At 36.5% G+C, this 25,407-nt stretch overlaps 2 protein-coding genes across 3 annotated transcripts; both read right to left on the bottom strand.

The window, feature by feature from the left end:
* Positions 1–286: 286 nt before the first annotated feature.
* rcc1l (RCC1 like) lies at positions 287–10,378 on the bottom strand. Of its 2 annotated transcripts, XM_051109409.1 has the most exons (12): positions 10,155–10,378; positions 8,701–8,997; positions 7,829–7,958; positions 7,291–7,419; positions 6,972–7,038; positions 6,799–6,850; positions 5,334–5,418; positions 4,949–5,130; positions 4,021–4,108; positions 2,172–2,345; positions 1,868–1,953; positions 287–1,364 (listed from the first exon to the last, which is right to left on the bottom strand). In XM_051109409.1, exons 1-12 carry the CDS (start codon positions 10,233–10,235, stop codon positions 1,287–1,289), a joined length of 1,449 nt encoding a protein of 482 aa, XP_050965366.1. In that variant the 5' UTR covers positions 10,236–10,378; the 3' UTR covers positions 287–1,286. The 2 variants fall into 2 exon arrangements, 1 of the variants encoding a protein (XP_050965366.1); XR_007827735.1 differs by lacking the exon at positions 287–1,364 and having other exon boundaries at positions 1,869–1,953; positions 2,172–2,343.
* A 1,123-nt stretch (positions 10,379–11,501) lies between these two features.
* ncf1 (neutrophil cytosolic factor 1) lies at positions 11,502–24,734 on the bottom strand. The gene is made up of 13 exons (XM_051109412.1): positions 24,675–24,734; positions 22,211–22,279; positions 16,341–16,439; positions 16,126–16,206; positions 15,892–15,967; positions 15,145–15,310; positions 14,867–14,928; positions 14,653–14,775; positions 12,798–12,905; positions 12,581–12,698; positions 12,357–12,470; positions 12,077–12,243; positions 11,502–11,905 (listed from the first exon to the last, which is right to left on the bottom strand). Exons 2-13 carry the CDS (start codon positions 22,223–22,225, stop codon positions 11,760–11,762), a joined length of 1,275 nt encoding a protein of 424 aa, XP_050965369.1. The 5' UTR covers positions 22,226–22,279; positions 24,675–24,734; the 3' UTR covers positions 11,502–11,759.
* Between the last annotated feature and the right edge of the window lie 673 nt (positions 24,735–25,407).

Raw genomic sequence — 25,407 nt, forward strand, 5'->3', positions numbered from 1 at the left:
TTTGACGATGTCTTTCCATACCTTTCTGGGCCTTGATAGTGGTATTTACGTGGCAGTCAATGGGACAGTCAAAAGCCTCCTGGTTCTTATCCAAAAGATCTTAAATTGTGTTCCAAAGATGAAGCTGTTACTGGTTTGGTAAGTGATTAATGACATTAATTTGATTAACTGACATTAACTGATTAATTTTTTTTTTAGGCCACCTGAAAATATGAAGATAATTGTTGAGATGCTCAATTAACATAAAACTTCCATCAACAGCCATCTTGTTCTTTAGAGTCAGTTATTCAGCAAATTTCAGGTTTATCAATTTTTATAATAAATACATTTATTGTTGTTTTTAGTGGGATAGTTCACCCAAAAATGAAAATTCTGTCATTAATTACTCATTCTCATGTCATTACAAATCTGTAAGACCTTTGTTCATCTTTGGAACACAAATTAAGTACTAAAACTGACACAGAAGAAAAAAAAAAATTGTTCAATGAAATTATTTTTTTTGTTTGTGCACTAAAAGTACACTTGTACCTTCATAACATGTACTGATGTCACATGGACTATTGTAATGATGTCCTTACTACCTTTTTAGGCCTTAAATGTGTCAGTTGCGTTGCTGCAAGATCAGAAAGCTCTCGGATTTCATCAAAAATATCTCAATTTGTGTTCCAAAGATGACTTGCGGGTTTGTAATGACATGAAGGTGAGTAACTAATGACAGAATTTTCATTTTTGGGTGAACTATCCCTTTAATTCAATACCTATACCTATACATACCTGTAAATGTCAAAAACCTCTGCTACAGCACAGTAAAGCCAGATGCATTTTAATTTAAATACACTTTTCATGTAGCTATACTTGTAGTTTTCAGATCCAATTTTTTTTTTTCTATTGACAATTCAGTTTGCTTTTAACAAGAAAAGCAGATCCAGAAACAGCCCAGATAATGTGGCTTTGGACATCCAGTGTTCACCTCAGGCAAGGTACCAATACATTTAGAGCACACCTCCAAAATGTCCAGTTGGCCAACATAAGAACTCAAGAGGTCTTAAGTTATTTAGGAGTCACACTCATGTCTATTTTTGAGGTCAGGGCTGTAAACAGCAGAGGAGGTGTCACATTTCCATGTTACCTTAAGTACAGTCTTGGCTTGCTTGATCCAGTGTGACAAGTAGACTCCTTAGTGAGGGCATTCAACAAGTCCAACGGTTCTGGAGAAGTAATGAAATGTGGCATGCTGATGGTGTTCGCTTGGAAATAAATAAGAGCACAGATTTGCCATGAAACTTTCATATGATTGATTTGACCAACGCCACCATGTGGTCAACTCCACAGGCAACATCCGTCACGTGGCCTGGCACTGTCACCTAAAACAAATGACAATCATTAGCATTAAGAAAACAGAGTAACACTTTAGTATAGGGGACAAGTCTCACTATTAACTAGTTACTTATTAGCATGCCTATTATTAACATACTGGCTGTTTATTAGTACTTATAAAGCACCTATTCTACATGACCATAATCCTACCCAATACCTGAACTTAACAACTACCTTACTAACTAATAAGCAGTGGGAGTTTAAGGCAAAAGCCGTAGTAAATGGTTTGTTAATAGCGAGAAGTTAAATAAAAGTATATCTTTTTAATGTTATCTGCTGTAAAAGTGCAACAGGTTGAAATTATGTTCATATGACAGCTTTTCTCAGCAAATATTGTTATGTGTGATTAGCCGGGATTCATTTGAATAATCAAACAGCATTTTACATAATTGCATTGGTCAAAAAACTATTTGCAAAACCAACTGACAAGCTCTGAAACCCACACTTTTTTTACGGTAAACGAAAGAATGCATCGTTGTTGGCCGCTTACCCTCCATGGAAAATACTGGTCATCATGTTTCCCAATGCCGAGACATCCTCTCACATTCTTACCCCAAACAAACAGCTCACCTCGATCTGAGAACAATATTCATGTTGCAAATAACTCAGCCTTCTATTTACATGGATGTTGGCCAGGAAACAGGCTGGATTTAATACCAACATGGTTATGCAAGCATTTGTAGCAGGTGTTTTCAGGAGAAAGAACATTAACAGTTTGTACACTGTTTGAGAGCACATTTAAAATCTACATTTAATATCTTGAGTGAATGTGCATGCAAAGTAATACCGTTTACCTGTGATGGCTGCAAAGTGATTAAGTCCACAGCGGATGGACAAAACCTTCACTGAAGGGTTGAACTCTGACCTCCCAAAAAACGTGGCTGGCACTCTTTCTGGGATTGCAGACTCAGAAAGTTTCGGCCCTTTTCCCAGGATTCCAAAACCCCAAACAAACACTTCTCCTTCCTCTAAAGAGATTGAATTTGTTAATTCTTTACATAACAAGCACTGCAAAGAAGAGATCATTCAAAGCAACTACTTGTGATTTTTCAACAGTTGTATACAAGGTAGAATTCAACAATTATACATTTAAATATTAAAGGGATAGTTTCCAAAAATGAAAATTCTGTTAATTATTTACCCTCATGTCATTCCAAACCTGTAAGACTGTTTAATCGTCAGAATACAAAATAAAAAAAATTGATGAGCTTGAGAGCTTTCTGACCCTGCATAGACAGCAATGCAACTACCATGTTCAAGGCCCAGACAGGCAGTAAGGACATCATTAAAATAGTCCATGTGACATCAGTGGTTCAACCGTAATGTTATGAAGGTACAAGAATACTTTTTGTGCACAACGAAAACAAAAATAACTTCATTCAACAATTTATTCTCTTCTGTAGCAGTCTTTGTAAAGATTCTTCATAAAATTGCAGTTGAACCACTGATGTCACATGCACTGTTTTAACAATGTCTTACTACCTTTCTGGGAAATGTATACATTTAAGTTGCATTGTTGTCTATGGAAAGCTCTTGGGTTTCATCAGAAATATCTTAATTTGTGTTCTGAAGATGAACAAAGGTCTTACAGGTTTGCAACGACATGGGGGTGAGTAATTGACAGAATTTTCATTTTTGGATGAACTATCCCTTTAAAGGAGAAGTCCACTTCTAGAACAACAATTTACAAATAATTTACTCACCCCTTGTCATCCAAGATGTTTATGTCTTTCTTTCTTCAATCATAAAGAAATTATGTTTTTTGAGGAAAACATTTCATATAATGGACTGATATGGTGCCCTGATTTTGAACTTTCAAAATGCAGTTTAAATGCAGCTTCAAACAATCCCAAATATGGTTGTAAATGAACCCAGCCAAGGAAGAAGGGTCTTATCTAGTGAAACGATTGGTTATTTTCATGAAAAAAAATACAATTTAAATACTTTTTAACGCTCGTCTTGCCTTTCTCTCGTTGAACTCTGTGTATTCTCACTCAAGACAGTTAGGGTATGTCGAAAAACATCGTATTTTCTCCCTCAACTTCAAAAATCATTTCAAAATCATCCTACATCGCTGCAGAAGTACCGACACAGTGTTTGCAACGTGAACATGCAAAGAAGATCAAACACCCTTAACAAAAAAGATAAAACATATAGGACGATTTTGAAGTTGAGGGAGAACATGAGATGGGAGTTTTTTGACACATACCCTAACTGTCATGAGTCAGAATACACAGAGTTCAGGGAGAGTAAGACAAGACGAGCATTTGACATTAAAAAGTATATAAATTGTATTCTTTTTATTAAAATAACCGATCGTTACACTACATAAGACCCTTCTTTCTTGGCTGGGATCATTTACAACTGCATTTGGGATCGTTTGAAGCCGCATTTAAACTGCATTTTGGAAGTTCAAAATCGGGGCAGCATATCAGTCTATTATATATAGAAAAATCCTGAAATGTTGTCTTTAAAAAACATAATTTCTTTACGACTGAAGAAAGAAAGACATGAACATCTTGGATGACAAGGGGGTGAGTAAATTATTTGTAAATTGTTTTTCTGAAAGTGGACTTCTTTAAGTGCACTAAATTGTTCCAGCCAACTCCAATATTGTTTGCCTCAATAAGACTGTAATCTTACCGTTCAGTACAGCCACCTGTGTTCCTCCGCATGCTGCCTGTCTGACTCGACCCACACCCCTCAGGGGCAGCAGCCGTGGAGAACTAATCTAAAAATCAGACTTAAATGAACTGCACAGCCTGCCATTGTGGCACTCATTGGCCTTTTTATTACATATACAGTGGGTAAAATAAGTATTGAACACGTCACCATTTTTCCCGTGCTGTTGACATGAAATTTTCACCAGATGTCGATAAAAATGTACAACGTAACAAATAAAGCAAATAATTTTAGAAATTAAGTTATGTGTAATAAAATGGAACGACACGGGGAAAAGGTACTGAACTAAAAACATTCATATAATACTTTGTACAAAAGCCTGTGTTGTTAATGACAGCTGCAAGATGCCTCCTATATGGAGAAACTAGTCACATGTATTGCTCAGGTGTGATTTTGACTCATTCTTCCACAGTAGTCAAATCCTAAAGGTTCTGTGGGCCTCTTCTATGAACTCTGATCTTTAGTTCTTACTTTCTATTGGATTCAAGTCAGGTGATTGGCTGCGCCATTCTAGCAGCTTTATTTTCTTTTTCTGAAACCAACTGAGAGTTTCCTTGGTTGTGTTTGGGATCATTGTCTTGCTGAAATGTCCACCCTTGTTTCATCTTTATCATCCTGGTACTGAAGGTGTTGGGACTGAACCAGCTAATATTAATTTCCACTGACAGGGGACAGGATTTTGTTTTGGATGTATGGATTACTTGGGTTGTTATCGACATTTGGTGACAATTTCAAATCAACAGCACCTTTAGAAATATATTTACTGAGAAAAATGGTGACGTGTTCATAACTTATTTTAACCGCATATAAAACCTATAAAATTTGTATAAAATACATATAAAATTCGTGTTAATTCAAAGATATTTATGTATACAGTTGTGCTCTTTACCTGTGTGGCCTCAGTGACAGAGGCTAACTGCAGGTACTCTGAGTTTCCCCAACCAAAAACCTGGCCATCCGTGGACACGGCCAAACTACAGTCTCCATACGTGGCCACCTGCTGAACTTTGACCCCAGCCAGATCTCCTCCGACGGGCACTGGACAGGAGGCCTTGTTGTGATGGCCCAGACCTTAAAATACATTCCAGAGGCATTAATCCTGATGGAAAGGTCACATGGTTTGATGTGTACACGTATCAGTCGTGAGTCACCGAGTGTTGTCTAGATGCATTTTTTGAAAAATGCCTTGAAGCAGGTTTCATAATGGAGTGGAACAAAGAGAGGGACCGAAAGAAAAGAGACAAAGATAATGACAGACGGATGGTGAAACAAACCTGTTTGTCCATCTGCCCCCCACCCACAGGCATACACTGAGCCACTGTCTGTTAGAAACAGACTGTGATCCTGCCCACAAGCCACCTACAGGACGAGAGAAGCAGGACAGATGGAGTGAGACTCACTAAAAAAGGTCCAGGTAGTATTTCATCCCAAAGGGAAAACAAAATAACAATAAATCATATTTTACATAAAGAAAATGTAAATTTTTAGACCATAAATACTTTTGCATTGCGACAACATTATTTTCATGGTAATTATTTAAAATAATTAAACATATTTAACCCCAAATACTCATTAACATAATGCTAGGAAATAAATCCTGTTCATTTTCTTAAAAATAAATTACTATAAAATGCAGTAAAACAAATAAATAATAGTAACAACATTATAAATAAATAAATAAATAAAATACAAACAATACCATGTTATACTTCCTTTCTTTTTTTTTTACATTACAGTAATTATACTTGCAGTAATTGTTTTTTATATTAAAATAGGAGTCACAATGCACAAAAAATAAGTAGTAGTAAGGTTTTTAGTAATATTTAGTAAGATTTATATATATATATATATATATATATATATATATATATATATATATATATATATATATATATATATACATACATATATATATTTTTTTTTTTCTTCTTTTTTTAAAGGCACACATACATATATACACTGCCGCTCAAAAGTTTGGGATCAGAATTGTAATTTTTTTTTAAAGAAGTCTCTTATGCTCTTCAAGACAGCATTTATTTGATCATAAATACAGGGGGGAAAAATTATATTGTGAAATATTATTACGATGTAAAACAACATTCTTCTATTTTAATATACATTAAAAATCTAATTTATTCCTGTGATCAAAGCTGAATTTTTCAACATTATTACTCCAGTATTCAGTGTCACATGATCCTTCAGCTGATGAAAATTCAGCTTTGCATTACAGAAATAAATTATATTTTAAAGTATATTCAAATAAAAATCATTATTTTAAATTGTTTTTTTTTTCTGTATTTTTAATCAAATAAATGCAGCCATGATGAGCATAAATATATATATATATATATATATATATATATATAGATAGATAGATAGATAAATAGATATAGATATATTTGAAAACCTTTGAAAGTCATATTTCAGCCCAAAATCAAAGGGACAAAAACCTTGAAGTTTTTGTCCCTTTGATTTTGACCTGAAATATGACACAATATGACTTCTGAGACTTAACTTTAGACCTGTGAATTTCCATCAAAAGAATGCGACTATACATTTCAGTTAGATTAAATTAAAGATTAGATCAGATCAGATTAATTAAAAGTATTATATTATATTATACTAAGGATGTCGAGCCTGTAAACAACATATTTAAATGTTAAAATTGTTGCATTGTTGCATCAGATATAAATTAATCAATCTACTGTATCATCCTAAAGTAACAATGTCATAACATACCTGGGTGACTTGACTGTCAAAGCCCTCGATTTTGTGAACAACATGACTGCCGCTGCAGGGAACAGTTAAAATGGGATACAGTGAGATAAATTGTTTTGCTTTAGCTACCAGTACATAATGTAAAACAGAGTCACTTGGTGAAAAATACTGGACTCATTTGCTGAAGGACAAACCTGTACACTTCATCCTCCACAATCTTCCTCCCACACTGCCCGTAAGCATTATTACCCATGCTGAAAACTAATGAGAGAGAAAGAGAGACACGAAGGACTCATCACAATAGAGCACAATGATTTGATTTTATTCAAAATAGAAATCTAACGCAGTTTAATGTCTGGAGAATTTTCCTTCCGATTCATCTACTGTATATAGAATCTGAGCACCTATAATTACAGCTTTAATACTTTTGAGAAGTAACACCATAGAAAAGTGCTTTATAATGACAAGACATCTAAGCAATGTTATATGACAAAGCAGACAGTGTTTGCTGACCTCCCTCAGAGTCTGTGAGCACCAGTGAGTGCGCACGTCCACAGGAGACCTGCAGCACTCGTGTCTCCTGAGGGTTCACCAGCGGAAGAGACACTGGAGACGGTTCCAAGACATAGTCGTAACTCTTATCTGCAAGCACAAGACATAGCAGTTGATTTAGGAATGCGCTTGAGGAAAAGGCTGGTTATTGATACTTGTAATGGTTCCAGTAAATTTGACGAAGGTTGGCAGCTCATTCCTTCAAAGAGGAACTGAGTGGATCATCAACATCAGCCACTATATGAGTCTTTCTATAGTCAATAGGAAGTGCTGAAGAACACTTTCACATTAGCATCAGAGAAGAAAAACTTTACTGTAACAACCTACTTCCCCAACAAAAAAGTGTCAGGGAACTGAAGTGTTTTCTGAAGTACCTTGGAGTACCTGGCAATTAATGTGAAAATTATATAAAAACACTGGAAATTGTGTGTTAGGGTGGTTTTTACCAGGAGCACATGAGTTACAGACAGGATCGCGAAGGTATTTTGGTATTTCTTACGTCGGTCGTGTTGAGTACGTTGAAAGCCCAGCTGGGAGTCTTTGTTAAGGCCCATGCCCCACAGTTTGGTCAGATCTTTACTATTACACGCCAGTACGGTGAAACCATATCCACAGGCTGCTGAGGAAATCTACAAAGAAACAAACATATCACATAATATTCAGCCAAGACACACTGAATTGATCAAGAGCGACAGTAAAGACATATATTAAACAGCACAACTGTTTAAACCATTGATATTAATGTTTCTTTAAAAGAAAAAAAACAGCGTATTTGAATCATTTTGAAGGATCATGTGACTCTAAAGAATGAAGTAATGTCATCACAATATATATTACATTTTAAAACACTAAAATAGAAAACTGCTTCTTTAAATTGTAATAATATTTCATAATAATACTGTTTTACTGTATTTTTTTAACAAATAAATGATTTTTTGGCGAGCTTAAAAGTCTTCTTTTAAAATATTAAACAGATATTAAAGTTCACTTCTAGACTACAAAATTTACTCACCATCCAAGATGTTCATGTCTTTCTTTTTTTAGAAAATGACCAATCGTATCGTATTCCTTGTGTAGAGGATTGTGTAGAGCCCTTTGAATCTGAACTGAAACTGCAATTTGGACCTTCAACCCACTGGCTACCATTGAAGTCCACTATATGGAAAATCCTGGAATGTTTTCCTCAAAAACATTCCTCAATTTTTATTTTAATTACTAAAGGAAGAAAGACATGAACATCTTGGATGACATGGGGGTGAGTAAATTATCAGGAAATTTTTATTCTGATAGTGAACTAATCCTAAAACCTCAAACCTTTGAACAGTAGGTATTGCTCTTTTTTTTGTTGTTAAAGTTAGCATAGATCTTCACCTTCTGTTCAGTATCCAGGCGGTAAGGTGTCAGCTGGTACTTCCTGGGCTTTTTTCTGCCACTGTCTGGCACTACAAAGCTTGGGATTCCTAAGGCTCCAGTGTAGCTGAAGCCCCACACAAACACCTTCCCTTGGGGCTTCCTGTGTTGTCCTACATACTGGAACACGGGTGTGTCATCTTGCTGGTCCCGCTTCTTTGGGGTGCCAACTGGTCGGGTGGCATAAGCACGAATACCCAAATGAAAACCATGACGACCACAGGAGCGAATGTTGACTAAAGCCATTTTGACAGTCACCTGCATAAAATATAAAATAACATAACATAAAATCTGATACACTTATGATACACTTATAATACACTTAACAATGGTTAAATTAGGAGGATTATCTAACACTAACATAAAGTACCATGGTATAAACAGTGTTGGGGGTAATGCATTACAAGTAACACAAGTTACGTAATAATATTACTTTTTCAAGCAACTAGTAAAGTAACGCATTGCTTTTAAATTTCTAAGAAAATATCAGTTACTTTTTCAAATAAGTAACGCCAGTTAATTTTTTCCCCATTTATTGATTGACAAATCTCCTGTCAGGAAATTGGGAGTAAACATGATGTTACTGTATTCTAGACTAAATGTGAACATGAATTAATCTCACTCACAAAAAACAGATTCAGTATTCCTCAAAATGGATAAAAAAAAAGTGAAATGCAAGAATACTCAGAATATGATGCAACCCTACAATAATCAAATATGTTCAATAAAACAAATATCCTTTATGTGTTTAATCCCATTTTTTTAACCAGTGTTTTTGCTGCTGACCTTCGATGATGCAATTCAACCATATTAACAAGCAAAAATTACTTTAGATAAACTAACATCTGTGCTTCATTTTTTATAGCTGAAGAGTGATCTCCTGCATAAATGTACTTTTCTTTCAGCCTGAGGTGAATTCATTTCACTTTTGGTGTAAAAGGGCTTCTACATTAGAATTGTTTTATATTAAAAACAAAGAAGCAAGCCCTGCCCAGATTTTCAAAATAACGCAAAATTAACGTAACACATTACTTTCCACAATAAGTAACTAAGTAACGTTATTTGTTACTTTTTCAGGGAGTAACGCAAAATTGTAATGCTTTACTTTTAAAAGTAACTTTCCCCAACACTGGGAATAAAAATTATTTATTTATGTATGTAGCATTTATCATGGTAGTTCTATGTCTGGTATTTTCTTAAATACCTTGAAGCAGCATGCATATACCATAATAATCACATCTATAAAGTCGAACTAACATGACTTTTTGAAAACAGTACCACTTTGCGTTTTCATAGTGCACATTATAAATACCATATTACATGAATATGCTAATATATCAAGTACATTGTATTACTATGTGATATCAGAACATTCTATAGTCTGTATTTTGTTTGGAAGTGAACTCAATACTCACCCTTAATGTTCGAAAAATCCTCTCAAATATATTTGTCAAACCGTTCCAAATTCTTGCTATCACACAATATAATTCACACATTCACGCATTTCCGTAACTCTGCAAACTACCTCGACGTCTGAAATGAAACATATACAGTAATATATTGTGAAATAAATCTACTCCGTGTTTCATGCCGCTCTGACATGTTTTCTGTGGAGGCAGCCATGACAGCTCACCGCGTTAACTGTGACGTACGACGTGTGACGCATGACGTACGCACAAACAAGTAGTGTAATGATCGAAATAACCAGTAGGGGACGAACGTTTCACGTGTTTTCAAATTGAATATATTCGAGTAAATTCTATTTTCCGTTCATTTCTTCCCTGTACACAAGTAAAAGTTTAGCTAATCATTGTTTAATACATTGAAAGTTAGTACAAAAAAAGTTGAGTACACTGCCACTACCGCGTTGTTGTAGACCTTCACCACAGCCTTTTAAAATATCTTTTGGTACAGAAAGTACCAAAAGCTCCATGCCACTGCTGGGTTTTTGGACAGATACTTTAGTGGTACTTTGGAAATACCATCTGATGCCATGGTACTGCCCACAGAACATTTTATAGGAAGTTAAAATGTGTGAATATGTTAATCGTGTATTGTGATATTACCATCTGACCATCTCACAGCACTAAGTACATAAATATATATACATGTTATATATCAAGTACATTGTATTACTATGATACCAGAGCTTTCACTACTTTATTTTGTCATTGACATCGGTCAATGATCAAAAAATCCTCTATAATATATTTGACAAACCGTTTCAAATACTTCCTATCACATAATATGTGACCCTGGACCACAAAACCGGGCTTAAAGGTAAATTTTTTGAAATATATTTTGAGATTTAAAGCTTTCCACTGATGTATGGTTTGCTAGGATAGGACAATATTTGGCCGAGATACAATTATTTGAAAATCTGGAATCTGAGGGTGCAAAAAAATCTAATTACTGAGAAAATTGCCTTTAAAGTTGTTCAAATTAAGTTATTAGAAATGCATATTACTAATCAAAAATTAAGTTTTGATACATTTAAGGTAGGAAACTTACAAAATATCTTTATGGAACATGATTTTAGCTAATATCCTTATGATTTTTGGCATAAAAGAAAAATCTGTACTTTTGACACATACAGTGTATTCTTGGCTTTTGCTACAACTACAATTAGTAACTCTGCACACTGGTTCGGTGGCTGAAATGAAACATATAGGGCCTAATATATCGTAAAATACATCTACTCTGTGTTTTATACTGCTCTGACATGTTTTCATGTTTTCTTCTTGACATCATATCACCATGCATTTGATTTGCAAATTATTATTTATTTACTTATGTGTCACTGTTTACAAAAACATCACAAATATGGACAAACACAGCAAGTCATAAAAATGCATACTGTTTGGAATATAGCTGGTTGGCATGTAGACATAAACGTTACACGTATTAATTGTCTAACACACGTAGCTTATAACAGGTTCTGGCCTGAGCAGGAATAATCAGAGCATATACAAGTATATAAGTCAACATTTAACACATTATCACTTCATAACTGAAGCGCTTCAGTTGGCCTCATGTATGCTGACTCTCTTGCATGTGTTTTCTGTGCAGCGCTCCAGAATGAGCTGAGGACTGGGCCGAGGAGGAATGACGGGAATACTTTTATCCAGATCTTCTTCTTGAGGAGAGCCTGATTTTGCAATGTTCTCTACATAAACAGAAACATAAGCAAAGCGTAAGCAAAAACATATCCTGGTCTGTAAAACTAATGTTTTAATGTTACAACCACATTAAGAAACAACGTAAACAGTAACTATATGAGGAAGCAATGGACAAAATTTCTTTCTTTATGACATATTTCGATATTTAGAATACACACCTCTGTTCGTCTTCCTCTCCTGCAGTGGAGATCGTGTCACATTCCTGGATTGGGAGTTTAGTCTGCCTCGCTGCTGTAAGAACCGTCGACTCTGTCTTCGATAGGTGTCCTGACTGATTCGCTGACGTCCCTTAGAATGGATGCTCTGAGCATTGCGTATGGTAGACCTGTTGGCCAGAATGATTGAAAAAAGTTTGAATCTGATATTTTGTGATCAACCAAAGTGTTCGGTTTTTGTAATCTCAGTACGTGTTTGAGTTTTATACACATATTTCTCTACCTTCTGGGTGGTGGTGTTGCTCTTCTGACCACATCCTTCTCTGCATCCACTTCTTTCCTCTCTCCCGTCCTGCACAGGAACATAGATGGGTAGAAGCCTGTATCTTCTCCTTTCCTGTATGTGACATTTGGGAATCTGATTCAGTTATGACTCATCAAATGACTGTAAACATTTCGATTGTTTCAAAACACCATCAAGTTAAATTTAGAGAGGCTGACTCATACCTGACCACCCACCACCCATCAAGAAGTTTATGGATGACCTCAATCGTCTCTCCTGCCTCGAGAGTCAACTCATCCTCTTCCACGGCTTTATACCCTTTGGTGGTTTTATAGAGCTCTCCTGTTGTGGGTAAATATCATCAGCACAATCCAAACAGCACAATCAATCACTCCCAAAATACTGTTCGGGTGTCATATCAGAGGTAGCGTACACACTAACCTGCATAATTAGGCTCTGGCTCTTCTGATTCATCTGCTCCATCCAGAGGCTCTAAGTATGAAGCTGGCACCCAGCCTCTTCTGGACTCGCACTGACAAAACCACCAGCCTGTAAACATCAGATCACATCACACATCAGTTCTGCTTTACCCTTTACTGTTATGTGAAATATGTGGAAAGAGAGCTAAGTGTAAGTAGGCGGTTTGAGTGGTTACGCAATATAAGAGTTGTTCTTGTAATTTAAAATATGTGACCCTGAACCAAAAACCAGTCATAACGGTCAGTTTTTTGAAAATGAGATTTATACATCATGTGAAAGCTTAAAAAAATAAGCTTTCCATTGATGTATGGTTGTTGGGATAGGACAGTATTTGGCCCGAGATAATGAAAATCTGGAATCTGAGGGTGCAAAAAAAAAAATAAAAATACTGAGAAAATCACCTTTAATGTTTTTAGCAATGCATATTACTAATCAAAAATTAAGTTTTCATATATTTACGGTAAGATATTTACAAGATATCTTTATGGAACATGTTCTTTACATAATATCCTAATGTTTTTGGTATAAAAGAAAAGATCATTTTGACCCATACAATTAATTACTGCCCATTGCTACAAATATACCCATGCTACTTATGACTGGTTTTGTGCTCCAGGGTCACACATATATTATATATTATAATATTATTATATTATTAATATATATTATATTATATATTATATATATATTATTATAGAATATTAATATTAATAATATTGTTCACAAATTTGGAGTTTTTGGAGATTTCTGGTAACACTTTACAATAAGGTGTCATTTGTTAACATTAGTCAATGTATTAACTAACATGAACAAACAAACAATATATTTATTACACTATTTATTCATGTTTGTTAGTTAATAAAAACAGTTGTTCATTGTTTGTTCAATGGACAATTTGTGATTTTAATAATGCATTAGTAAATGCTGAAATAAACATTAACTAAGATTAATAAATGCTGGCTATAGAAGTGTTGTTCATTCTTAGTTCATGTTAACTAATGTAGCTAACTAATATTAACTAATGAACCTTATTGTAATATGTTACCAATTTTTTATGTTTTATGCTCACCAAGGCTGCATTTATTTGATCAAAAATACAGTAAAAAAAAATGAATATTATTATATTTTAAATAACTGTTTTCTATTTTATTATATTTTAAAGTGTAATTTATTTCTGTGATGGCAAATCTAAAAACCTTTTTTATAATAATCAATTTTGAAAACAGCTGTGCTGCTTAATATTTTTGTGGAGTAAACATTTTTATCATATTTTGATTAATAGAATGTTTAAAAATAGAATTTAATAGAAATGACATTTTGCATAAATGATTTCACTGTCACTTTTGATATTTGTTTTTGCTAATTAAAAGTGTAACAGTATTAATTTCTTGGTAAGACTTTACAGTAAGTCTCATTAGTTACCATTGGTCAACTTCAAACATGAACTAAGAATGAACAATATTTCAACAGCTTAGTTAATGTTACTTTCACATTGACTAATGCATTATTAAAATCAGTAGTTGTAGTAGCTGTTAACAATTAACAACTAACTTTAGCAAAGATGAATAAATACTGTAATGTATTGTTCATTGTTTGTTCATGTTATTTACATTAACTAATGGAACCTTATTGTAAAGTGTAACCAATTTCTGTATATATAATAATGTATACAGTAATTATATTATTGTATATATTTTACAATTAAATTTTCATTGTATTTAATAAAAGAAGTATTACTTTGCATTAAAAATGTTAATAAAATATAATAAATAAAATATAAAATACATTTTAATACTATATTTGACATCCTGCTCACCATTTGGGCTTTTTTCCACAATGTCCACCATGTCTCCCATCTTTAGAGACAGCTCATACTTTGAGCTCTTGCTGTAGTCTGCGATCACCCTGTAGCTTTCAAGCATGATGGGCCCTGTGATTTCTGCACAAAGTACAACAGCTATAAAAACCTGTCTGAAAATGGCACAAGACATCTGTAGATCAGTTATATCAAGAAGAGAATTTGATCTTACCTGATGTGGTGTTGCTCCGTGCTCTGCTTGTGGACATAATGAAGGTCTCATTTCTTTTGTATCTATAAAAAGATAAAAAATGTTGTTTATAAATACTGTATTTTGTAGTAAAAAAGCACAGTTATAGTTTTGGCCTTTTTAATTTATAGTAGGGACATGAGCAGTGAACATCATGAGCAGCGTTTGAACATGAACTGTCATAACCTCTATGGTGTAACGCATCAGAGCATGTGCATAACCACTAAGCCACGGCTCCAGCTAACTGTTTCCAGACTTACGGGTGCGGTGCTGGTGGAGTTTCATCTTCAGGCCGCATTTTGAAGAAGTCACATACAAGCTGACAGCGGGAGATCTTCGCAGGCAAGTTGAGAAGAGAGCGAAAGTATTCAGCAAGAGTCGCCTGTCTCGTCTCTGTTGTTTTCTGATTGTCAAGCCATTTAGGAGCTGAGAGAGATTTAAGTACAGATCGTCAGATGGAACATTTCACTTGTATTGAGTTGTGTCACAAATCAGTTCACAGTGTGAGAAATCCTTCTCTCTACTTATAGACAACTCTGTAGTATGGTCATGCTGCACAAACTCTTTTGACCTCATGGTTAAAGTATCTATCTACCTTGCCTGCAATGCTGGAAAGTCCAAAAAAAAAAAATACAGCTGATCAGCATCAGCCATTGGAAATCATTTGCAGAACTGAAACTCCTGCTCAACAAACCCAAAACAAGAAGGCATGTCAATGCATGACATGCAAATAGAATTGTTTTAACATGACGTTCCAGGCACCTTTCACGACCTCTAAATTAATAAACGGCTATATCTGATATGCTTGACATCAAGCAGGTGTTTCCTCTTTTCAAAGGAATGTTGAAAAACCTATTTCTGTATTGTCTGAAAAATGAAACTACCATATTTATTGCTTGCCGTAAATCTGCAGATGCTGTTACCTTAGTAAATCATTTATGATACGTCATTTTGTCCTTCCTAGTCAAAAGATCTAACATTTGTGCTTTAATCACACAAGCCTTTACCTGGTAATGTGGGAATGATTCTGTCTTTTGCATCAATGTCTCCTGCCTCAATAGGGAACATTTCCTTCAAAACTTTCTGTTAAAAAAAATCATGTTGCAGACTGATTGTATGTTACAGAAGATCATGTTATACAAATACGACAGCGTGATTAGAAATACAGGAAATGCTTGCAGCGAGGGAAATGTAACACTCTACTACACTTTCAATTGTAAAGAATTAAAAACGAGACTTACATGAAATGTGTGGATTTCTGGATAGCGTCTGTACACCAGCTTTTCAGATTGATCACTCCATTTAACCAGGAGCATGTACACCTTTAGTGTATGAAATAAAAAGGAACAATTTTATTTAAAACATAATTCAAACCATCGAAACACATTACTTGTTTATAGTATACAGTATCAGTACTTATCTTGATATTTCACAATTTTTGCAGTAGCTTACTTACATAGTGCTGGCTGGGAAAGAATCTTTTCTCAAAGCCTAACATTTCCACATGTCGCACGTAAGACTCGGCCATCCTGCACAACAGAAGTCTGACCACGAGCTGAAGGGATGTAAGAGAGTGTTATGATCACCTGTGGCTTACAGAGTTATTATAGACTATGACAATGGGAGGGGCGACCGCTCCAGCACTTCCTATTTCACTCCTAGTCATCACAAGTTGATGATGAAATATATATATAGGAAACTCCAGAATTAGCCATGTGTAAAATTTTACAGTAAGTGTGTTTAACTTAAATTACGTGTGATAACTGACATATTTTAGCTGCTAAAGAATATGTTTACACTATGACATTTTGCATAATACGCTATAGTACATATTTTGATTAATAAATGTGATGGAAAATATATAATTACATTTAATCAATAAATCAATCAATCAATGTAAGAACACTAGACAGGTCAAGAAAAGTAAAGATCCCCAAGCAAAGCCTTAAAACAGAACAAGATTTGGTGACAAATATTTTTTATAAATAAACAACAACACTTTTAATCCTAATTAAGTAACTTGATAGAGACAAAATGTTTGTTTTGCTAGCCAAAAATGAAAAGTCTGTCATCATGTATTCACCCTCATATTGTTTTAAACCTATATGTGACCATGGACCACAAAACCAAGTCGCTGGGGCATTTTTGTAGCAATAGCCAAAAATATGGGTCAAAATTATAGATTTTTCTTTTATGCCAAAAAACATCAGGAAATTAAGAAAAGAGCATGTTCCATGAAGATATTTAGTAAAATTCCTACTGTAAATATATCAAAACTTAATTTTTGATTACTAATATGCATTGCTAAAAACTTTTTGTGCAACTTTAAAGGTGATTTTCTCAATATTTTGATATTTTGATTTTTTTTTGCATCCTCAGATTCCATATATTCAAATAGTTGTACCATGGCCAAATATTGTCCTATCCTAACAAACTTATTTATTCAGCTTTCAGATGATGTATAAATCTCAAAAAAAGGACCCTTATGACTGGTTTTGTGGTCCAAGGTCACATATGTGTTTCTTTCTTCTGTTAAACATAAAATCTTGAAGAAAGTTCATGAACAATTGCTGGTATAGCCATAGACTCAACCAAACGTACCTATATGTACGAATCACTGCCGTTTCCAGTTCAAATGAACGCTAGAAGCAGTAAAACTATTATTACTTTTCACACATAGTATGATTTACACACAGAGTTTTGATTAATAAAGCCTACTTTTCAGACAATTACTACTGCTGAATATTGTATTATGGTTTTAAAACTATTTTAACATCCTGCGCAATTTGAAAATTGATACTTTTGAACGTTGTCATCACATACACAGCTTCATATACATGAGATTTCTAACGCAGTCAGTTTGTTCGGTAGCTCATGCCATATGGCCTTGTACTTCTGTAATGAACAGCTCCGGGTTTGACAAAACAGCTCAAATCTGCACGGCTGCATCACAAAATGCATTTTTTAATCAGTTTTGCATTTGTTAACACTATCTGTTAGGTTTAGGGTTTGGTTTGGTGTAGGGGATATTTCAAATAAGACAGAGCATTAACCTTTAGCGACACTCCCCGGATATTTGAATTCTGAACAGCTGCAATAAGTACCTCAAGCAGCATAACAAAAATGCAGCAATACGTGCCTGTGCCAACGTAATAAAAACGTGCCAATGTCATTGTTATGAATCTGGTCGGTGACTTGCGTCTATGTAAGTACTGGTACTTCTGATTGGGCTGAGGCTGGAATTTAGCGAGTTTGAAGTAAAAGTATTTGAAGAACATATACTGTGTGTCATAAGCAGATTCATAACAATGTTATGAAGTCACCGACCAGATTCATAACAATGACACTGGCACGTTTTTATTACGAGCCCGTGCACAAAATGGCGACGAAAACGGAGCTCCGTCACTTCACAGCTGCCATACCCGAGTCCAGTCAAGTTGCAGCTGCGTTTCCTGAGTCAAGTCAAGTTGCAGCTGTGTTTCCTGAGTCAAGTCAAGTTTCCAAGTCCAGTCAAGTTGCAGCTGCGTTTCCTGAGTCAAATCAAGTTTCCGAGTCCAGTCAAGTCGCAGCTGTGTTTCCTGAGTCAAGTCAAGTTTCAGAGTCCAGTCAAGTCGCAGCTGGGTTTCCCGAGTCAAGTCAAGTTTCCAAGTCCAGTCAAGTTGCGGCTGTGATTCCTGAGTCAAGTCAAGTTTCCGAGTCCAGTCAAGTTGCAGCTGTTGTTCCCAGGTCAAGTGAAGCTTCTAAGTCAAGTCAAGCTACAGCTGCTGTTCCTGAGTCTAGTCAAGATATGGCTGCCACTCCAGAGTCAAGCAAGATTACAGCAGTCGTTCCTGTATCAAGTCAGGTTAGAGCTGTGTTTCCTGCGTCAAGTCAGAGCTGCTTTTCCTAAGTCAAGTCAAGCTACAGCTGTATTTCCTCTGTCAAGTCAAGTCACCATTGTATTTCCAGTGTCAAGTCAAGCTACAGCTGTGTTTCCAGGGTCAGATCGAGTTAAAGCTGGGTTTTCTGTGTCAAGGCAAGTCAAAGCTGCTTTCCCTAAGTCAAGTCAAGCTACAGCTGTATTTCCTCTGTCAAGTCGAGTCACAGTTGTACCTCCAGTGTCAAGTCAAGTTACAGCCGTGTTCCCAAGGTCAAGTAAAGCTACAGCTGTCATTCCTGAGTCAAGCCAAGTCAGAGCTGTCGTTCCGGAGTCAAGTAAAGTTACAGCTGGTCTCTATGAGCCAAGTCAAGTTATTGCCGTTGTTCCAGAGCCAAGTCACGTCTCGTCTGACAGCCTAGAGCCTCGCCATGTCTCGTCTGTTTGTCCAGAGCCAAGTCACATCACGTCAGACCCCCCAGAGCCCCGTCTCAGCTCCACTGTCTGTCCAAAGTTTCGTCACGACATGCCTGATCATCAAGAATCCTGTCAAGTCTCGTCCGACCTCCCAGAGCCTTGTTACGTTATGTCTGCCAGTGTGATGGCGATCACCATTCTCAGTATATGGGTTGCACACTACGCTCCTGAGGTCACGTCTGTTCACAAATCTGCCCCTGAGGTCACGTCCGTTCACAAGTCTGCTCCTGAGGTCACGTCCGGTCTCAAGTCTGCTCCAGAGGTCCCATCTGGTCTCAAGTCTGCTCCAGGGGTCCCGTCTGGTCTCAAGTCTGCTCCAGAGGCCTCTTCCGTCAGAGGAGCTGCGCCCATGTCTCCTGAGGTGTCGGCATTCGCCGTAGAACCTCCTAGGGAGGCGGCGTTAACCTGTGCACTCTCTGCTTCTCCCCTTATTCTGTCTGCCTCCTCTGTCCCTGTTCTCCCCAGGTCCCAGCCTATGACGCGGGTTCCTGCTCTGCCCTGGAGGGCCCCGGCGCCTCCTGCTCTGCCCTGGAGGGCCCCGGTGCCTCCTGCTCTGCCTCCTGTTCCGCCCTGGAGGGCTCTTGCGCCTCCTGCTCTGCCTCCGCCCTGGAGGGCTCCTGCGCCTCCTGCTCTGCCTCCTGCTCCACCCTGGAGGGCCCCGGCGCCTCCTGCTCTGCCCTGGAGGGCCCCGGCGCCTCCTGCTCTGCCTCCTGTTCCACCCTGGAGGGCCCCGGCGCCTCCTGCTCTGCCTCCTGTTCCACCCTGGAGGGCTCCTGCGCCTCCTGCTCGGCCTCCGGCTCCGCCCTGGAGGGCCCCTGCACCTCCTGCTCTGCCTCCTGTTCCGCCCTCGGCCTCCGGCTCCGCCCTGGAGGGCTCCTGCTCCCCCTCCGGCTCCGCCCTGGAGGGTTCCTGCTCCACCAGTCCTGCCTCAATCACCGGGCCCTCCACATGGACCTGGTCCTCCAGCCCTCGCCCTGTCTCGCTCCCGCCCCACTGCTCCCCTGGACTGTTGTTCTGTTGGAGCGTCTGGAAGCCGCTCTTTGGGGGGGGGGCTATGTTATGAATCTGGTCGGTGACTTGCGGCCCGCTCACCAGCAGATGTCGCTCTCACTCTTTCAAATCATACAGACTGTTGCATTACACCCTGGACTACATCTCCCACAATCCACCACGCTGATTGCGCCAGACACCTCTGGCCAATCAGCAGCCCTATAAAAGCCCTGGACTTTCACTCGGCAAGCACCGAGTATTGTGGAGTGTTAATGTGGAGAACTGTGACAGTAGCGTTTAGTACTCTCCTAGTGCTAGCACTGTTTCCTTAGTTTCCTAGTATCTGTATTTCCTGTGTTCCCTAGTTTTCTAAGTTTCCTAGTTCCGAGTTCTTATTTTCCTGTGTTTCCTTGTATCCTGAGTTCCTGGTTTCCTGAGTTTAGTATTCTCGGCTGGCCTTCTCGTTTCATCTGTCTCGCCGCCTGCCTTCTGGACTCTCGCTCGTTTTAAGGATTATTCTTCTGGCTCGCGTTATGGATTATGTTCGCCGTTGATCGACCCACGCCAGCCTCACAGACTTCTCTTGTGCCTCCCTCCGCTATACCTGTTTGCTATTGTTCTGACCCTGCCTGTCTGACCATGTATTTGTCTCGTCCCATAAATAAAAGCTCGCATATGGATCCCCTCGCCTCTCGTCTCCCTCTCCACATTACAGTCATGTATTGAACATGTGTTTTAGTGCCACTCTCTGGGCATTTCACTTTGAAACTGCCGCGAAACCTACAGTAAGGTACCTAAGTTGCAGAGATATATATAAAGGCACGTATTTCCATTGAGTCTAAGTTGCAACGACTTCCACAGTATGGGAAAAATACTATGGAAGTCAATGGGAACCAGATACTGTTTGGTTGCACACATTCTTCAAAATATCATCTTTTATGTTCGAAACTCATACAGGTTTGGAACAACATGAGGGTGAGTAAATGATAACAGATGTTTCATTTTTGGGTGAATTCCAGAAATCCCTTTAAAATTATTGCGTTAGTTAAAGACATATTTCAACACATATAAATATGTATATATATTGTTTGCAATGTTGGAGAGTAACTAGTTACATGTATGAGTTACATAATTTAATTACAAAATAAATATAACTGTAGTCTGTTACAGTTACTGAGGGGAAAAGTGTAATTGAATTACAGTTGAATATGTTAATAATTACAAAGGGGATTACATCTGAATATTTTCACACTCTCTCTCTCTCTCTCTCTCTCACACACACACACACACACAGATTTAATTGATTTCTTTCCCAAATTGCATTGACTGCTCTAAAATATAGGACACCAATGTTTCAGAAGTTTAGGACACAAATAGGACACATGCTTATTTGATTGTTTGGTTTTCTTGGATTTATGTAAATGCTTTATTTATTTTAAGATTTAGTTTTTGCATTTTTGCAAGGCATTGTTAGAAACCAGTGTTTCCTGTCATAAATATGCAAAGCTCTGATTTTAAAAACAGTATCATAGCTATTAAACTCTGTCTTGTTATGCTTTTAAATCTGTATTTAACCTTAGAACGGTCTCAAAGTAAAAAGAGGTGTTAAAGTCTGCTTTTATGGTGGCTGTTGTATAAAATTAAAACATTATAATCTTAATTCAAGCGATGAAGGATTTTGAGAAGTCTGACAGTAATCAGTGTTAAGTACTGCTGTAAGGTTAAACCTGCCTACTTTGTTAGAAAATGATTAACAGTTAAAAACAATGTAATCAAATAGTAATCAAATGTAATTACTTTTATTATTTTAATAAAGTAATTGAAATAGTCACTACTCATTACATTTCAAATAGGGTAACTGTAATCTGTAACCTATTACATTTGCAAAGTAACCTTCCCAACACTGCACTGGTATGTGATTATGTTATTATATATATTATACTTTATAGAGAGCTGGCATAACTTCTTGGAATATGTCATTGTTAATGTTATTGTTGGCTTACAGGTAATGCAGACATTCTCTACGAGCCGTTCCTCACGTTCACATCTTTGTCTTTAGAGGTCCTTGTTTACTGAAAAAGAGAAGGAAGTCCATGTAAAAACAAACTCTTTTTTTATGTGGTCGTTGCCTTTTATGGCTTATTCCTCTTTTTGATCATCACCAAATTGCTTTGTAGTCAGATATCATTAAATATTGCTGAAAACAGACATGACTCTTATGTTAATGATACACCACATTACTTCTTAACCCTTTGAGCGGTACGGTCCCACATATGGGATTCTATTTTCTGTGCCCCTGGGAGTACGGTCCCACATATGGGATTTAGAACGTTCGGTGACGTCACGCAACTGCCAAATTCAAACTGTGTTTTCGCGAGTTGGCTGGCGCTGAGCCAGAGAGAGACCCTTGCTGCGCTTGTCATATAATCACAATTGAGCAGTGTTTTCAACGACTTAACGTTTATTTTAGGTTTCAGGAATTTAAATACACATAATTACTAGTAAAACAATACATTTAGAGTTTGTAAAATACACACGGATGTCTATGGAAGCAGCAATAACAATCCATTCAAGTATAATTTGCCGACGTGTTTGATTTATATCAGATACACATAATGTAAGTAATGATATAATTCACTCCAGTCCTTTCCCACTTCACCAGCTACTTACTTGCATGTATTTCGGGAGAAACTGGTGAATTTACGTGCTGTAAATCCGGCTGACAGGACTCTCTGAAGGGCAGCGCGAACAAACATGGCGGCGCCCATCTCACGTTATAGATCACGATCCAGATCATTTATAAAGATTTTAAAACGGCAAAATACACTCACTTACACGTATTCGTGAATCGGAATATCAGATAGTTGAAAACATGGTAAGCAACTGTGTGAATATTTTGAATAAAAAAGGAAAAACGAAATAAAAGCGATACGTCTGTCCTACAGCGCTATAGTGGCTGCGGTGTCAATCATGATGCGTCGCCATGGAAACAATAAAGTGAACGTTCTAAAATAACGGTCGCGTAAAAAAAACTCACTCTGGGGGGGTCCAATAGAATATTTTAAACTCACCAGTGAAAGGGTTAAGTCATTTTATAAAAGCTTTATCATCATTTTCACATTTCATTTCCTAGAGTGACAGAGTTTCTCAAGCTAGAGAATTTCACAGGGGGTTTTGGAAGATTTGTGACGAAATATGTAACCACAAACCAACACAAACACACACATAAAAAAAGTGAAGAGGTCAGATGCAAAAGCATCTAAATTTATCTGATGTATTTCTTTGAAATTAGCATTTTTTTCTGCCGACTTTGTATAGGTTTCTATGTAAGTACTGGTACTTCTGATTGGGCTGAGGCTGGAATTTAGCGAGTTTGAAGTAAAAGTATTTGAAAAACATATACTGTGTGTCAGGAGCATTTACTCAGTAACATCATCTCATTTTTGACCGGGATGGCTTTTAGCTGGTTTTGCATCTGAACTCTTCAAGTCTTTAAAGTTATTCAAAAAAAATATAGAGCGTTGTTGAAGGTAGCAATACATATCAGTTCACTGGTCTGATATTGTGAAAAGTGCTGCATAAATTAATTGCATTTACTCTAATAGTAGCTTAATACAAAGTACTAATAAAATGTAATATTTAACTAAATTAAAATTTAATACACACTGTAAAAAACAATTTGTTCAGTCAACTTAAAATAATTCGTAACCTGGCTGCCTTAAAATTTTAAGTTCAGTCAACTCAAAAAAAGTTTATTCAACTTGAAATGTTAAATTATACTAAGTGACAACTTAGATATTTGAGTTGAATCAACTTTAAATTTTAAGACAGCTGGGTTACTTACCCATCTGTTAAGTTTAGCAAACACAAATATCTAAGTTGTTACTTAGTACAACTTAACATTTCAAGTTGAATAAACTTATTTTAGTTGATTCAACTTAAATTTTTAGTGGGAGCAGGGTAACAAATTATTTTAAGTTGACTCAACAAACTGTGTTTTTTATTTTTTTACAGTGCAGTATAGTAATTGTATAAAAGCAGACTCACATACTTAAGTCTTCATACATAAAATAATATTGCTGCATTTATATATTTGTAAGTGGGTCCCTCACAAAGTGATAATTTGGGTGTCATTAGCAACAGTTTAAAAACACCTAAACTACACTATAGATATCAATTTGTCACTGTAGTTATTATTTTTTATATATTAAGAATTACAGTACCATATTGTAACTACAGACTATTTATTTGTTTGCAAATATACAGTCATTTCAAGTAATGTTCAGCTTTTGAGACACAATACAATACAAAAAAAATAAAACATAAATAAAAGTAATGCTACTCATGAACAGCCTTACATAAGATTTCTTGTGTAAAGATAATGACCTTTTTAAAAAGGCGTGTTGCCACATTAACAAAATAATAAAAAAATAAGAGTTCTGCTCTGAGTCATTATTGAAATCTCACCAAATGTGGCAGAAGTGAAGAAATTTGCGAAAGACTCATGGTCAGCATGACTTCTTTATGGCTTTTCTTCTTTTTTTCCACACTAGAGATACTCCCGTACATAAACACACACCCACTTCTTTTGCTTCTTTGAATGTTGTCTGGACTGTTCGTCCTCTAACTTCTCATTTCCCTTTTTTCCCCAAACATTTTCCTTTTTTCATGTGACTTTGTCAGAGTGATAACTCATCTAAATGTCATTTACTATGACATCAATTTGTTGATTTACATTTATTTTATGATAACAACTCAATCTTCATACATTTATACAGTCTCCTTCTGATATAATATGGCAGCTGAGTTATAGCTATTAACTATGGAAACAAGTAAATGGGCAAATTATGAAGCAAATACCTCACTACTTTAGTGTTTTCCGGCCTAGACACTGTAACTAGATAGTGCTTGCATTGCTACTTTTCATTGATTACTGTAAAGAATGACTAATAACCTCTAGGAGGACTGTTGTGCTTTAATGACAAAATTCCAAGCAGAATGTCCATTATCTCATTTCCTCAGAGGACACTTTCCGAATTGCCAAATCACAGTTTATATTTTACTCATCCTCACCATGGGGAAACAAATTGAAAAATGTGTGAATCATATGTTAAAATTAAAAACAATATGTAAAAACAATTCAAAAATTCAAAAGGTCATGACAGCAAGTTGGAAAAAGAGATCCGGTCATGTCTGTGGG

The sequence above is a fragment of the Labeo rohita genome, chromosome 5 (genome assembly GCF_022985175.1).
Source record: "Labeo rohita strain BAU-BD-2019 chromosome 5, IGBB_LRoh.1.0, whole genome shotgun sequence".
NCBI classification, from domain to species: domain Eukaryota; kingdom Metazoa; phylum Chordata; class Actinopteri; order Cypriniformes; family Cyprinidae; genus Labeo; species Labeo rohita.